This window comes from Heterocephalus glaber, unplaced genomic scaffold (genome assembly GCF_053883595.1).
Source record: "Heterocephalus glaber isolate CG9 unplaced genomic scaffold, H.glaber_assembly_v1.0 deba00001561, whole genome shotgun sequence".
Lineage (NCBI taxonomy): Eukaryota > Metazoa > Chordata > Mammalia > Rodentia > Bathyergidae > Heterocephalus > Heterocephalus glaber.
In genome coordinates, this window is record NW_028258349.1 from 4,405,046 (window position 1) to 4,420,095 (window position 15,050).

Genomic DNA, 15,050 nt, shown 5'->3' on the forward strand with positions numbered 1-15,050 from the left:
GTACATGCAGCCTGGCAGCAGTAAGAGCAGCAGAAAGGAGGCAGCCGAACGACACGAATAATCCAGATATATTGAGGGTGGCCCCTCTGAGATTAGCACAGGAGAGTTAGAAAGATTATAAAGATACACGATCCCTGGCCCCTTCCCCCACCCCCGCCCATGGACAGACACACACAGCACAACGGCCCTCACCCCCCCCGCCCCCAGTACAAATATGGCTTCTGTGTAATATGGACAGAGTGGTTCAGCTCAAAGAGGAAAAGTCTTTTTCCCAAAAGCGAGTGCTGGGAGACAAGGAGCCCAATGCTCCCTTGCCTGCTGCAAGAGGAGGAGGCCCTGGCTTAGATGAGGGGCTGCCTACAGTGCCCAGGGCCCTACCCTGGGGGCTGGAAGATTCACGAGGGTATTTTACCTGAACAGAAGGAGTGGGCAGAACTGCAGGACTGCAGCTACCCTGTGTTGCATGCCCATTGTCAGAGCAGGGAGGACATGCTGGAGCAGGGGAGTGTGATGCTAAGAGCATCCAGGATCTGAGGTGGGCAGGCCAGCAGGATGGGGAGGCTGAGCAACCTCATCTCCACGGCAACCAGCTCAGTCACAAGAAGGAAGGAAGACAGAGAACCAAAAGCAGGGGTGGGGACCCAGCCCTCCAAGTACAGATGATGGGAAATCCAGGGTCAGTGCCAGGGAGAGGCCTGAGGAGTGCATAGCAAAGGCTGTGGCACTGACTCCATGGTGTGGAGATGGGAAGGGAGGGCTGAGTGCTGTGTGTTTCAGGGAGATGAAATGCACACCTGGGCAAAAACACATCCTGGGACTCCTTTCCCCGAGATGGGCCTTGTGCGTGGCATGGAGTGACATGGCAGGTGAGGTATGAACCCTGACTAGGAATCCTCCACTCCATCTCATGTCCATTAACAGGTCCACCTGCTCAGGATCCTTGGGCCCTGGGCCTCCTCCTTAATAGCTCTCTGCATATCACTTGGACAGACAAACACATACACACACCCAAAACACTTGCACATATACACACATGCACGAGTGCACACACACACATGCACGCACGGAGTTCACATTATTCCCTTAGTTTGGGCAGGAAACAGCTCAGTGCGGTGAAGCTCCTTTTAGTATTTTTGTTGTTGTTATGTCTGCCTGGCTGCTGAGGGAGGAAGGACAGAGGGCTGGCATGGGGGAAGGAGGGGGAACGGGCAGGCGGCACAGGTTGGAGGAAGAGTTGCTGAGCAATGCCATGGGAGGAGTGGTTGCCGTGCAACAGTCCGGGGGTCTTGGGTAGGAGTGAGGGGCCCCTCGGCGGCCGGGGAAGCAGACACAGTTCAGGCCCCAGAGCAGCGCCTCTCCCACAGCTGCTGGAGCTAGGAGGGGCAGCCAAGCTCCCCTCTCCCCCGGGCCAGTTTCTGTGAAAATGGTCTGGCTCCATTCATTGTGGGAGGCAATGGGTGGAAAGAGCCATGTCCACCATCCTCTCTCTCCAAATCTAAGCTTCTACAAAGGGACCCACATCCTCCCCATGTTGAGGCCCAGGGTCCCCACACTGGCGGCACGTTGTGTGCGGGTCACATCTCTTCTGGGACTCTCCCATTCTGGTGGAAGGAGGTGCCTGATGACACCTGTCTCCCTATCCATAGCTTGAGGTGTGTGGCTAGCAGAAGAAGACCACCACTAGCCTCTGCTTACAACCAACCCTCTTGTTCCTGGGTTACAGGAGACGTCTAGGAAGCTGCTCTGTAGGGGAGGATAAATAGCAGGGCTGGGGAGGGCCCCTACTTCCAAACCAGCGCTGCTCCTTACCCGCTCCACTTTCATTCTCCTCCTAACCTTACAGGTTCTTTCTTTCTTTCTTTCTTTCTTTCTTTCTTTCTTTCTTTCTTTCTTTCTTTCTTTCTTTCTTTCTTTCTTTCTTTCTTTCTTTGCTTTGCTTTCTTTACCCCAGGGCTCCTGCCTCTCCAGCCTGGAGACGGATTTGATTTGGGATTGTTACAAAAATAATAATAACCCAAACGCAGAGAAGCCACGGAAAGGGCTGAGGGTGACCCTCCCCTCCCCCCCGCCCTCCTCCCTCCCCATTCCAAACCGGTACAAAACCGCACCCGAGCAGACATTCTGTACAGGGGGGTGGGTGGGCTGGGGAGCAAGCGGGAGGGGCGGCCCTGGGGTCGCTCTGTACAAGTCCGGGTTGATGATGGCCCCAGCAGTCCCCACGGGGCCCCTGGGGGGCGCACAAGGTGGACAGACGCCCCTAGATGAAATACTCCTTCTTGTCATCCCCGCCCGACTGCCCGCCTTCTGCGTTGATGATGGCCGTGTCAGCATCCGGGGCATCGTCGGAGCCTTTTGCCTCGTGTGTCAGGTAGGTGCCTGTGTGGAGAGAGAGGCGCCACCTTTCAGGAGCAGCTTCTAAACCTCCGAGGGCCACCCTGCCCACTTCCCGCACACCCACGCATTGCCCACGAATTTTCCTTTTGCCTAGAGCTCTCTCCCACCCCATCTTGCTTAATTTGCATTTTGTTGCCAACATCCGTCACCTGACCACACCCCCATGAATAATGGATCCCGCCGTCCTGAATTAGAATCTCATCTATAATACAGGCAAGGAAAAGGTGTGTGTGTGCACGCGTGCGTGCAAGGTGGTGATGGGGAAACTGCCACGTCAGCTTCCTCAGCAATGTAGTTGAGCTCTGGCTCCTGTATGACCAACCCGTGCAGCTGGGCTGCTGGCTGGGAGTAACAACCGAGCAGAGAGTCTGAGAGGAAGGGAAAAGGGAGATGGCAAGGACATAAGAAGGAAGGTAAAAGAAAAAAGAAGAGAGAAAAGGGAGTGAGGAAAGGGAGTAAGATCAAAGAAGGGAAGAAGCTCAACAGACAGAAGAGACCATACAGGAAATAATGGGCTAGAGATGGATTCGGAAGCGTTTGGTCTCACAGCAGAGACCCTGGAGGCAGAGCAGCAGGAGCAGCTGACTGAGTGGGAAGGTTGGATTTCACTTGGATGATCACCAAGTGATCAGGCTTTGCTACAGGGTTGGTGGCGCTCAGTTATCACAGGGTTGGTACTAGAGGGGTTGGTTGGAGTTTTTTCTTTCTCAAACACTCCATGGGGCTGAGTGAGTCTCCAGACATCCTTCCTGCAGCCTTCTTCTTCCTGCCTGTCCCCAGCTGGTCTCCCCACCCCACCCACACCCTCCCGAAGCCTCTGACCTTTGTGCCGGATCAGGTAGTGGCCCAGGAAGATGAGCAGAATGAGCAGCAGGAAGACGATGAAAGCCACGATCCCACCAATTATGGCATGGTAGGTGCTGGAGGACGAGGGCACTGGACTGGGGTCTGCAGGGAGGGGGAAGCACAGAGTCGGGTCTGGGGAGAACTCAGACAGTCTCACGGAGCACAGCATGGGCACAGCCCTGGGGAAAATGGAGTGGCTACATTCAGCCAGGGGACAGGTCTTAGCTTGTGTTCCAGTTTGTCACCCAGGCCTGGAATGTAGTAATTATTTAAAAAATTGATGTACTCATGAATAAATAAATAAATAGATCTGTTCCCACTCAACCACTGAAGTAGAGTCCTTGGCATTGTAGCTTGATATTGATCAAAGATTATTACTTTCCAATCCCTCTCCCCCTGGTCTTACTTGTACACTATTAGAGTCTTATTTCCCCATCTCTCATGTCCTCTTCCCCACCAGTCTGCTTGGTATTCCGAGGTAGTTCTTCTAGGGTGCATCTCAGCCCCTTTACCCATTAGCTTGAGATCAGATAGGGAAGGAGCAATGGAAAGCTGATGGAGTTAAGAATTGAGCACTCGGACAGCATAGAGCATCTTACCAAAAAAATGACAGATCGTGTGACTCTGTATGTTCCTTCTTGGCAGTAAAACCCAAATCCTCCAGCAGTAATACCCAAAACCTCTAATCCTGACCCAACAAAGAGGCCTGGAATTCCATCTTCACTGTGCCACATTTCTCACGGTTTACAGGCAAGGTCTGAATTGCTTTATCCTAGGATGGTTGTGTCTCTGCCATTGATTTTACAAAATCTACCCTCCGTAGCAGTAGAGCAACATAGACTGTGGGTCAGGTGTGGCAGGGACAGCCCAGTTATCCTCAGGGATCCAAGCATCCGAAACAGGTGGTATACAGGACACCATCCTGAAGAATCCAAGATTACATTAGCCATAGCTAGGGCTCTCCCACCCATGGGAGAGCTGCTGTTTTTCCTTGGGCTCAGCTGGAGTCTTGATGCCTCATTGGCTCCTTCTGCATTTTTTCTTTCCTACCTTATGTCTTCTCAAGCTTGACTGGGCCAGCTTTTTAGTTCCTTGCCTGTCTATGCCTTATTTGAAAAGAAAACATTTGTGCTCTGGTTTTTTTTATGCTCTGCCTGGGAGGGAGGAGAGGATGGGCCCAGGTCTTCCATGAGATTCTGGGGTGCCTGTGATGGTATGACTTGGAGGAAGTCAAGTGGGAGTAGTTTTCCTTCTGTTTCCCTCCCAGGGAGTATAGGAGAGGTGGCACATACGGAAAGTTAATCCTCTGGATAGTCATGTAAATGGAGATTCCTTAGAAAAGCACAGGTTTCCACTGTCAAAATGACCTCTCTGGTCATCAGTTACAAGGCCGCTCCCCGCTCCTCTAGGTTAATTTGATTTCATTCCTGGCAGGTTTTCAGACAGGCTGCTCTTGGAAGGAGATGCAGGAACTCTTTCCACCACCAGGCGTCAGCACTGGCAGCAGACACAGTCAAACAGGTCGTCCTGGATTTGGCTTTTTCAGCACAGGGCAGAGGGGAAGATGAGCAGGATAGCCAACTGCAAGGCCCAAGAACTTTCTCTCATGGTCAAGGCCAGTCACCAGCAGAGTTGGTCTGGAGAAATCTGGGGGGAGAGTCTGGACCTCAGTGCTTTGTCTTTGTTCCTGGCATCTCACAATAGCCTTGCTTGTGGTACTGAGGCAGCTCCCTCATGCTGAGCTCCATCCCTGGAGTGAGAATCACCAATCTAGATATTCTGGTCCCAAGAACTCAGGCCTCATGTCCCTGGGAGGCCTGGCTGTGGTCCCCAACCTCCTACTACATTAATGGACATTTCGAGTCAGAGAAGCTCTGAAGTTCCTGCAACAGTTTACTTCCTCTAGGGTACAGAAAGGTTTGTAAGACTTTCTAGCAGGACACCACTGTCACCAGGATCATATATATCCCCTGCCAATTTGCCATGAAGAGCCCTCTGTGCGAGCCTGTCACTTCTCCTAAAGCTGGGTTTCGTCATCCTAGTTTTGAGAAGGGCTTTAGAGCAGGAGTGTCCCCTGGTTCTTCTGGAAGATGGCTTCTGAGAAGAGATCTGACCATCTCTCAACCTAGTTCAATCTTGTCTCTTTCTTTCTGCCTGGACACAGTATGGTATTTCCAAGGTCTTGAGAAGAAGACAGCAGCAGCATACATCCCATACATGGTTCTAGGAAGAGAACTAGGAGGACAGCCCTTGTCCACTTGCACTGCAGAATTCTTCTTGTTGTCAAGTGATTGCAGGGATGGGAGATGGTGCCAACAGAGCCACTGATCCTAAGCAAAGGCAGACAAGAGCCCTCCCTACTATTGATCTCTCATTAGGACACATTCCTGGGTGGTCCTGGAGCCTAAGTCCCCAGGGCCCTCCTTGGTGGCTGTTTTCTTTTTGCTCCACTCCCAGTCATACTGAGGGGAAGCCATCAGGAATGGGAAGATGACAGTGAGGAATGGACAGAGAAGCAGAAGCTGGAAGAGGGCTCACCGTTCACATTGAGAGTGAAGTAGGCCGTGTAGCTGCCCATGTTGCTGGTGGCTGTGCAGCCATAGGTGCCGCTGTCGCTCTTGTTGAGGAAGGGGAAGATGAGGGCACTGTCCTGCGTCATCTTCAGGGGTGGCTCACTGCCCTCCTTTACCCACAGGTACTGCTGGGGGCTGTTAGGTAGAAAAATCAGCAGTGTTCAGGAAAGCATAGGGCAGAGAACTAAAGAGAGAACAACTGGGAGCAGGGAAATCAAAACCTATCTGATGAGACTCAGGAAGTCACAGAGGCCAGAGCCACTCAGCTATCCAGAGGCAGAGGAAGGGGCCTCTGGGCTTCATTCTAGAGATGGTGGCCGTTTGCTAACTTATATCTCATTGTAGCTTTGCTCCTTTGAGACATGTCAGGTGCTAAACTAGGGGACACCACTATCTGCTACTTTGAAGAAAAACAGACAAAGCATAGATATCATGGGACAGAGTCAGGTGGTGGAAGGCTCAGCACAGACTGTGCAGAGGTGATGGGAGGGAGATGTACAGGGAAGATGACCATCTAGGGCTAGGGAAGCGTCTGAGAGGGGAGCATGTAGGTCTTACACTGGATTGCCTCGGCCCTCACAGTGTAGCAACAGCTTCTGGCCTTCGCGAGGATGTGGTGGGTCCGGCCTAATCATTGCAGTCGGTGTGTCTGTGGAGAAGGGAATGCTGTGTGAACATACAACTCACCGCGCTGCTTAGGAGATCTCTAAAATCCTGAAATTGCCTAGTTACACACCATAGCTTTTGTCTTAAGTGTCTTGGGAGCCCAAGAGGAACAAAGACCCTCTCTCCATAGCTCTTGTGAGCAGACAGCACTTGCTATGGAACATGTGAGCCACTTGTACGGCAACCTCTTGGAACAGGGTTCTGGAAGGCCTGTCCTTGGTGGAGCCTGTAGATGCCTTCACAGAACTAAGAAGGGGAATGAGCGGTTCATCTGTGCCTAGCGAACTGCCTGGCCAGAAACAGGCCCTAACACATAATCTCAAAACAAAGAAGCCTGGACTTGACACTCAACTGAGTTCACAACCCCTCAGTTCTGTCTGCTGTGCCAGGGAGCTTAGACCTGCGTGCAATGCTTAAACACAAAACATTACTTGGAACGGTCAGTGCAAACATGAAATGAAAGCTTTGAAACAGCAAGAGATGGGGGTCATATTTTGGCTGCAAAAAAAGCACCCTGACACAATATAGATGGGCTCTGCAAAGGAATAATGGCATCTGCCATTGACGCCAAAGGGCTGCTTGGGAGGCTAGGGCCAGATGGTGGCTTAGAACAATACCACCAGATGCTGGTTTAGAACAGCAGATAAAGAGGCTATGCTTCCCCTAAGGGTAGAGCCAACCTTAACAACCAGTTAATGAACGTGGTTCAGTCAAATCAAACAGGACAAAGAAAGTCAGGCCAGGTAAGGGAATGGGTGTTTGGGGGCCTCCCAGTCACAGAAACCTCTACCACATTGCCCAGAGCATATAGCATTTGTTGACTAACTGCTGATCACAGGTGGGCCAAAAGGGTCTCTGGGAAGTTATTGCCAGGTGCTCTTTGGAGCGCAGATGGGGAAGGATCTTCTCTACCTGGCCAGTGACCAGGGCTCCAGAGAAATGCTCAAGGCTAGGGGTCTCATACTCAAAACTAATAAGTAAAGAATACCTTATAGCAATATACAACTTTGAAGTCCACAAAGTTCTTTCATGAGTATTGTTTCCTTTACCCTCAGGATAACTCAGTGAGGGAAACAGGAGTCACAGAAAGATGAAACACTTTGGCCCAAGTGACAGAGCTTGTAAGTGGCAACATTGTGGCTGGAATCTGGGTGTCTGGTGCACACTGAGAGTCGGCTGAGTGGACAGTGAGGCTGGCCACACCTACCTTGCATGAGAGTTTGAATACTGGCCTAGCCATTCATTAAACAACACCGAAGTTAGGAGGAGTAGTAGCTTGGCTCTCCCATAAGCCAGTAAGTAAGGGCATTAGTTGTTTTTGAAAACTGAGATTTTGATAAGTTAGGACAATAAATGCCTCATGCTGTAACTCTCTGTTCTGTGCCTTTGTACTTTATTCTTTCCCCTTTGGTTCCCCTACCCAGAGAAGTTGTTTTTGAAAATTTCCAAATTTCTTCAGATAAGAAACTTTCAAGTGTCCACATTTTCTCAGACGTTTCTGTCCATATTAGAGGCAGATCATACACAGGGTACCAAAATCCTTGGAAAGGTAGGGAGTAATGATACTGACCATGACCAGTTTAGGTCGAAATCCAAAGAAAGGTCACAGAACTGAGGCAAAGAGAGGAGTGCTTTGTAGAGAAAAGATACGGGTATATGTGACGAAACCAAAGAGACCATGCTTTCCTTCCATGAGTACTTTACTGAAGTCACAGAATGTAGGACTGAGAAGAAGAGTGAGTGAGGCCCATGTTCATCTCTCTCATTGCTCAAATAAAAATCAAGCTCAGTGGGAGGAAGTAATTTTCTTAACATCACACAGCTAATATCTAGAGGAGTCAAGACTAGACAGTCCATCCTGGGATTCTGTATTTGCTATAGTTACCATTATAATTTACTATCTAGCTGCATTACACTGGCCTAACCCAGAGGTTGGTAAACATCCCTTGGGCTAAATCCTGCCAGCTGCACGCTTTTGTAAATACAGTTTTACTGGAACACAGCCCTGCTCATATGTTTGCATATTGTCTGTGGCTCTCTGAGCCTACAATATTTATTAATGATCCCTTTACAGAAAGAATGTGCTGGCCCTTAACCAACCCCTGTCATCTCTTGTCTCATTTTCGACTTATTCACCAGCTGCATGCAATGCTTTATGTGCAGTCAGCCCTCACTTTCTTTTTTTCCACTCCCCTACCTCATACCTGGTCCCCTCACCACACCCCAGCCCACGACCTACACAGCACTTCAATGCGTTGAGAAGTGGATCTGTCAGCTCCCTTTAGAGATTCATGGTTCACAGAGCACACAATGTTTGTGCCATCGTCCTCTCGGGTAACCTGGAATGTCACTGAGCTGCTCACAGTGAAGGTTTTCCCGTTGGGATCTTCCTGTACTTTTTGTTCTCCTGGAGAGCAGAAACAGAGACACACAGACACACAGATACACAGACGGACGGACAGACAGACACAAAGTGAGTTCTAATATACAGGTATCATGTGGGCCCACTGTAGACCCAGATGAATGGTGAGTCTCCACTTGGACAGACTTAGGCAATCGTGAAAGGGATATGTACACACAAGGCCCTGACACACATGTGTGTACACAGAGTATCTGTCCCTCCCTTCCTCTTTCGACACCATGTCTTATGTACATACAGACAGACAAATACCCACCCCATGTGTCTTCCCAGGACCAACTCATCCTGCAGTTCTCAGGCAGGATGTACTCACCACGGAGTTCCTGGTCACCCTTCCTCCAGGTGAGATGGGCTGCAGGTTTACTTCCAGAAGACTGGCAGTTCAGGGTGGCTGTATCCTTTTCCCGTAATGATGATCTGTAGCCAGTGATGATGGGCTTCTGTGGGATTCCTGCCATGAATATGGAATGGCCAGAATAGGAAGGAGAGGCACCGTGAGGTCATGCTTTGGCTCTCCCTGCAGAGATGGCTTCTCTAGGGGTCAGGACAGCTGGGCTCAACTTTGGCTTAGAAAGATGGGTAGAAAGCTAGAGAAATCATCTTTCTTTTTGATCTCCTCTCTGAGGACTAGCGGGAAGACCAAAGGAAGGAGGCATGGTACTGGGGAGATGTGCCATAACTGAGACACAATACCTGGTCAGACATCCCAGAGCACGAGTGGGTAGCCACAGAAATAGTAGGATGCTCGGGGAAGCAAAGATGGAAATTGAAATAGTGGAGGGAGATAAGATAAGATAAGCAACTGGGCCAGTTGTCTTAGTTGTCTTAGAAATCACAATTAAACCAAGCACACACCTCATGCTTCCCTCACGTAATTTTGGTAGACAGGTAGAATGAACATGATCATTCCTCCTTACAGCCTGGGAAGTCCTTGCTTAAATAGAGTAAGAGGTCTGTCCCATATCAAGTAGTAAGTACAGCAGAAAGGATTTAAACTCGGTTCTCTTTGAATTTTTATTCCACTTCAGGAGCAACACAGGATGAACTTTCCCCAAATCCTTGGAGACTTGCTTGGCTTCAAGGAGCCTACCCGGGAAGTTTGTTTGCAGAGAAGCATGCTGTGGAAACACTGGGGTTTGGGAGCCTCACCAAGCACAGTGACGAGGGACTTGGCGGTTCGCACAGGCATAGTGAAGATGGAGCAGGTGTACTCGCCCTCATCTGCCAGGGCCACGTTGCTGATGCTGATGCTGAGCTCGTGAGGAGTGGATCTGACCAGCTGAATCCGATTATCTCTGAGAGCTGGGGAAAGTGGGAGCATTGGAAGCCAGGCTTCTACTGGCATCTTTCATGCTATCTTCCAATCCCAGACCAGTATCTTTGGGGAAGGGGACCTATTGGTGGTGGGGTGGGGAGGAGGCAAAATCTGCTCCTGAGTTTGAGCAGTCTTCTTGGGTCATTCTGTGACTTTTCTGGGCCACTGGGCATAGAAGCCTAAGAGATATCCAGAAAAGTAGGTTAGTTCTTGTATGCATCCATGTGAGAGGCCTGGGGGAACATTGACTGCAGCTGCCTGTTAGGTGTTTTCTGGAGGTGAAGCCACCCCAGGACCCTATAGGACCGTGCATGTGTGCATGGTTGGAGCTGTGGTGCTAAAGTTTCTATGGAACCAGTTACTAGTGAGCCCATGGCTTGTTGCTTCCTCCCATAGGATATGTCCACATCTCAAGCTCTGGCCTACAGGGCCAGTTCCCTCCAGCTCAGTAGCCCCTCTCCCCAGCCCGTGGTTCCAAAGGAGAGAAATAACTCAGGGGACACTACCTCTCTTTTCCCCAAAGTACAGAGTCTGCTGGGCAGGATTAGACCACTGCAGGGATGACTCCTCATGATCTTTCACCTGGCACTTGAGCACCACGGTGCCACCAGCCACCACAGTCTCATCAGATGTCCAGGGCTGACTATCTGCAGGATCAGAGGAGGGTTAGTGTTTGAAGTACCTTCAGCACGTCTAACCATTTCTGGGCCGAAGTCCACCTCATCTACTTCAGACCATCCAAGGCTTTGGCGTAAGCAAGTTCTCTGTGTACTCATAAGGCTCCACAGAGGACGGAACAGAGGTGGGGGTGGTGGTGTTGGTGGTGGTAGAGAGGACACAGACCTTAGTTTATCTTGCCTTGAATACACAGAAAACCAGTTACTTGTTGAATGTTTGCTGAATGACAGACAGGGCCACAAACATCGAGATGAATAAGGACACCTCAAATCTGCACATACTACTGTACATGTGTCTTTCTTCATATGGCTTTATCATTCATATTTAAGGACACACAAGCATATCTGTCATCCTGTATTTTGCCTTCCTCCACCACCTATGTATAATAGCAAGAACAGGAGAAACAGTTCTCACTAATACTCAAAACTAAAATGGGAAAAAAGCCAAACTGGCCCTTGGGTTGTACATTCATTTATACAAGAGGAAGCTAATAAAACTGCAAAACAAACAAAAACTTAAAACTGAAGCATTTTGACGTATTTTCCAATTTTCTAACAATACCTTGCCTTCAGTCAGATCCCTTGCACATTTCCTTCTGTAGCCCTCCCCACTTCCCAGCACACAAACCCAAATCGTCATCCTGATAAGGTATCAGAGAGCAAAGGATTAAAGTCTTCCCTTCCACGTGACGAGAGCATGTCTTCCAACCCTTCTCTCCTTAGTCAAGTCGAACAAAACAAAACAAAACAGAAAAAGGACTAACAAGGTGCCTTAGGAATGAGTCCTTTGAATTCCTTCCAGTCAAACCTAGCCTTGAGCCCCTCTGACCCCATACCTTCTTTCTCCACCCAATACGGTTCGTGTTCCCCACAGTATGGATTCTGATTCTCAGTACTGATTCCCTCATCTCCAGACTGACCTTCTGTGACCCAACAGCACTGAGCTCCACAGAACTAATCTAAAATAAACATCTTCTAACTCTGAGTCTAAAACATCTACAAACTCTCTCTGCAGCACTACGTTACTTAACCAGCATTGTTCACATTGGGATAGGAAACCAAGAAACTTACTTCCTATTTTCCTCCTGAGCATTTTAAAAATAACCCCATGCTGCCTTAGGCAATGACTTTATCCCTGTCCTATCCCCTTATTCCCTTCTTTCTTAGTCACCAGAATCCATGCCCAAGAGGTACACACTGAGCAGTCCTGGCAGAGGGAAGGCCTCAAGAAGTGAAGATGAGGAGCTGGAGTTGACACCAAGTATCAGCCTTGCAGGGTGGTCATTTCCAACATGGGGTACAAAGCCTGGTGGCTAGCTTTACTGTTTAGAATGGTAGAAATTAGAACAGAAGTAGATCTTAAAGATCATGGAATCCAACTCTGTCACTTCACAGATGTAGTTAGTAAGGTAGTCGAGGTGAAAAGATCACCTAAGTTCATTCTACTAATTCCACACAGGACCAGAAGTCTGTCTTCTGTCTCTCAATGTAGTGCTCTTCACATTGGAATACTTCTCAAAGTCATTTTGTAACTTGAGAATTAAGAGATTAGTGGGCCAGTGACTGAGCTTATTGAATCAACTTGAGAGTGATATAATCTTAGAATTTCTTAGTCAAAGGTTTGGGAAATATTTCATTTACCATAACCATATTCCAATTCCTAGCTGGCCGTGCCACATCTCTGGGTCCCACTGAAGAATTTTTTCCTGTTCGTATCTTTCCAGAACCTCTATATTCAGAGCAATGTGTTCCTCTGGAATCACTTTATTTTTGGAGTGAGGCATAGAGGTACAGAAGTCTCCATACTAGAGTGAGGGAAGGGAAAGTAGGGACAGGGGAATGTAATGTGGTGGTGTAAAGCTAAGAACTAAGTGTCAAATGGGAAGGAGAAAGAGTTGTGTGGCAATGAGGGAAGCGAGGACACAGGTGGAGGAAGACGAAAGAGAGATGGTGTGAGGATGAGCGTATCTGAGGGATGTGGAGATGAGGCACCTGAATTCTCACCTTGACTGGCCAGCAGGTCAGGGCTGCTCCAGACTGTGGAGCTGATGGCCTCGTCCAGTGGAGCCAAAGTTCCCAGCTCCAAATCCTGCTCCTGCCAGTAGCCTGGGGAGAGAATCTCCATCAAGGATGAGCCCTGCATGTACTGCTACAGTTTGGGTCTATGATTTCATTATGGGGGTGGGGGAGGAACTAGGCCCCTGTTGGAAATAGGTTCACCAGGATACCCTGAGAGAAAGGGGCCACATTAACTCAAGTACTGAAAAAGGAAGCGATCTCTCCTCTGAAGGGGTAAGTCAAAAGAAGAGGCTAGGTTCTATCAGTCAATCACATAGCCTTAGAGCCAAAGAGATCTTAAAAGCTCTTCTGGTCTGGTTTTCCCATTTCACGGATTAAGACGGTGAATCCCAGAAGACTAAAAATGACTCGGTGGAGGTCACTACAGAAAATTCAAAGATAACCGTAGATTTTTCATTCCTTATCCAGGATTAAAAAAACAAAAAACCAAACCCCCTCCCCCACATTGTCTACTAAAATTACTTCATGTTGGAAAATAAGAATATACTTTCACGTTGAATCCTTTTACTAAACCCTAAAAATACATACACGGATGTTATCATTTCTATTTCTCAGGACTGAAGGAGAATGAAATGATGCCTAGGGTCCTACAAAGAGAACAAAGACTGGAAATGCCTGGATTCCAGTCCGATGCTCTGCTTGTTCCTCGGTGAGACCCTCACTGAAGCAAGACACCAGGGTCGGGGTTGGAAGTCACACCGCTGCTTCTCAGGCTGCTACTCCTGTGGGGCTCTCAGGTCCTCTTCCCGTTTTCTCACTAGGCTCTTAGCCCCTCACCTCACCCACTCCGTGCTCTGGTTTGGAGTAACAAAACCCCCCTTTTCTTCACCCTGGCCTGCGCAAGCCACCTCTCTTCCCAGGAGCTAGCGCCTAAACCTTTTTATTAGGTACAAAAGTGTCAGGCAACAATTTTCCCAACTCCTCCCGAAGAGGTGGAGGGACAAAGAAACTGGAAGCGCGAATCTCTTCAGGATCTCGCGCCAGAGAGCCACGAAGTAGCCAATCACGTGCGCAAAACTCAGTGAGGTCATCGGCTGCGGAGCAGAGACCAGAGGAGGTCCCGGAAAACTTCGCCACGGTCCCGGACTGAAGAGAGCAGTGGGACGTGGGCTTGGTTAGGGTCCCGCGGGAAGAAAGGGGAGCAGGACTGGGACCGAACTGCTGAATGAGGAGAAAGGGAAAGAGAGAGAGGAAAGGGAGACCGCGGAGAGAGAAATGGGGTGGTGGTGGTGGTGTGTGTGCGGGAGAGTCCTAGCTGGCTTCACAGGGCCTCCCTGGCCGCAGGTCCCCTTTCTCGCATGGACATCACCCCGGAGATGTGAGACATTGGTCTTGGTCTGCGCAACTAGCGAGGAGAGTAAGAAGAGAGAAGAGAAACTGTTAACAGGTACAGAGAAGCAGGCGGGGGAAGGGCACGAGGGAAGCTCTGATGAAGAGAGGAAAGGACCTGGGGGCCTTGGCTGTCGTGTCCTGATCAGAGATGGTCCCTAGGTCCCAGCCTACAAGATGCTGCTTTCTCTGGGCATCAGGGATGGAGGCAGCCTGACGCTGGTGAGTGTTGCCTATTATTTTCTGCGTTGTGTGTTTGGGGGTGTGCTGTGTCAATTACTGGAAGGCGCTGGATGGTGGAGGGACACAGAGGATCCGGGGAGAGGGGTTAATGTTCAGTCCACAGTATTGGTACCCAGAGCACAAAGTACTAAGCAGGCCTTTGCTCAAATGAGCCGAAGAAATAGCCATCTCGTACCTGGGCATAGGACTCTGAGCTTGCAGAGTGGGCTTTCAGCCATGAATTCATTTGATCTCAGAACAACTCAAGAGACTGGCACCAGACACAATCAGTTTTTAAGATGAGGTTCACAGAGGCTCCATGACTTACCTAAAGGCACCTAAATAGAACACTTCTCAAGAATCCTCTCTCCTGTGGTGCTCTCAAAGCTTTTCCAACAGCTCCTGCTTCTTAAGGATTTCAGCATATTGCATTGTGATTTCCTTGTTATCAGTCTCCTCATCTAAACTTTGCGCTGGTCGAGGGGAGAGCCTTACCTTTGTATGTTTAGCACTTAGCCCATAGCAGGCTC

At 49.4% G+C, this 15,050-nt stretch overlaps 1 protein-coding gene across 3 annotated transcripts in view; it reads right to left on the bottom strand.

The window, feature by feature from the left end:
- Positions 1–1,108: 1,108 nt before the first annotated feature.
- The window catches only part of Cadm3 (cell adhesion molecule 3), a 29,772-nt gene continuing 15,830 nt past the window's right edge, over positions 1,109–15,050 (bottom strand). The window contains exons 2-10 of one of the 3 annotated variants that reach the window (XR_015443025.1): positions 12,895–12,996; positions 10,720–10,860; positions 10,048–10,200; positions 9,212–9,349; positions 8,719–8,886; positions 6,372–6,462; positions 5,779–5,948; positions 3,217–3,419; positions 1,109–2,376 (exon numbers count right to left, since the gene is read on the bottom strand). Coding sequence is in view for 2 of the 3 variants with exons in the window: in XM_004858760.4 (XP_004858817.1) it covers positions 2,258–2,376; positions 3,217–3,342; positions 5,779–5,948; positions 6,372–6,462; positions 8,719–8,886; positions 9,212–9,349; positions 10,048–10,200; positions 10,720–10,860; positions 12,895–12,996 (1,208 nt within the window). In the remaining variant the exon portion in view is untranslated. The remainder of the gene's footprint in view (positions 2,377–3,216; positions 3,420–5,778; positions 5,949–6,371; positions 6,463–8,718; positions 8,887–9,211; positions 9,350–10,047; positions 10,201–10,719; positions 10,861–12,894; positions 12,997–15,050) is intronic. The other 2 variants (XM_004858760.4, XM_004858762.4) reach the window with 2 other exon arrangements.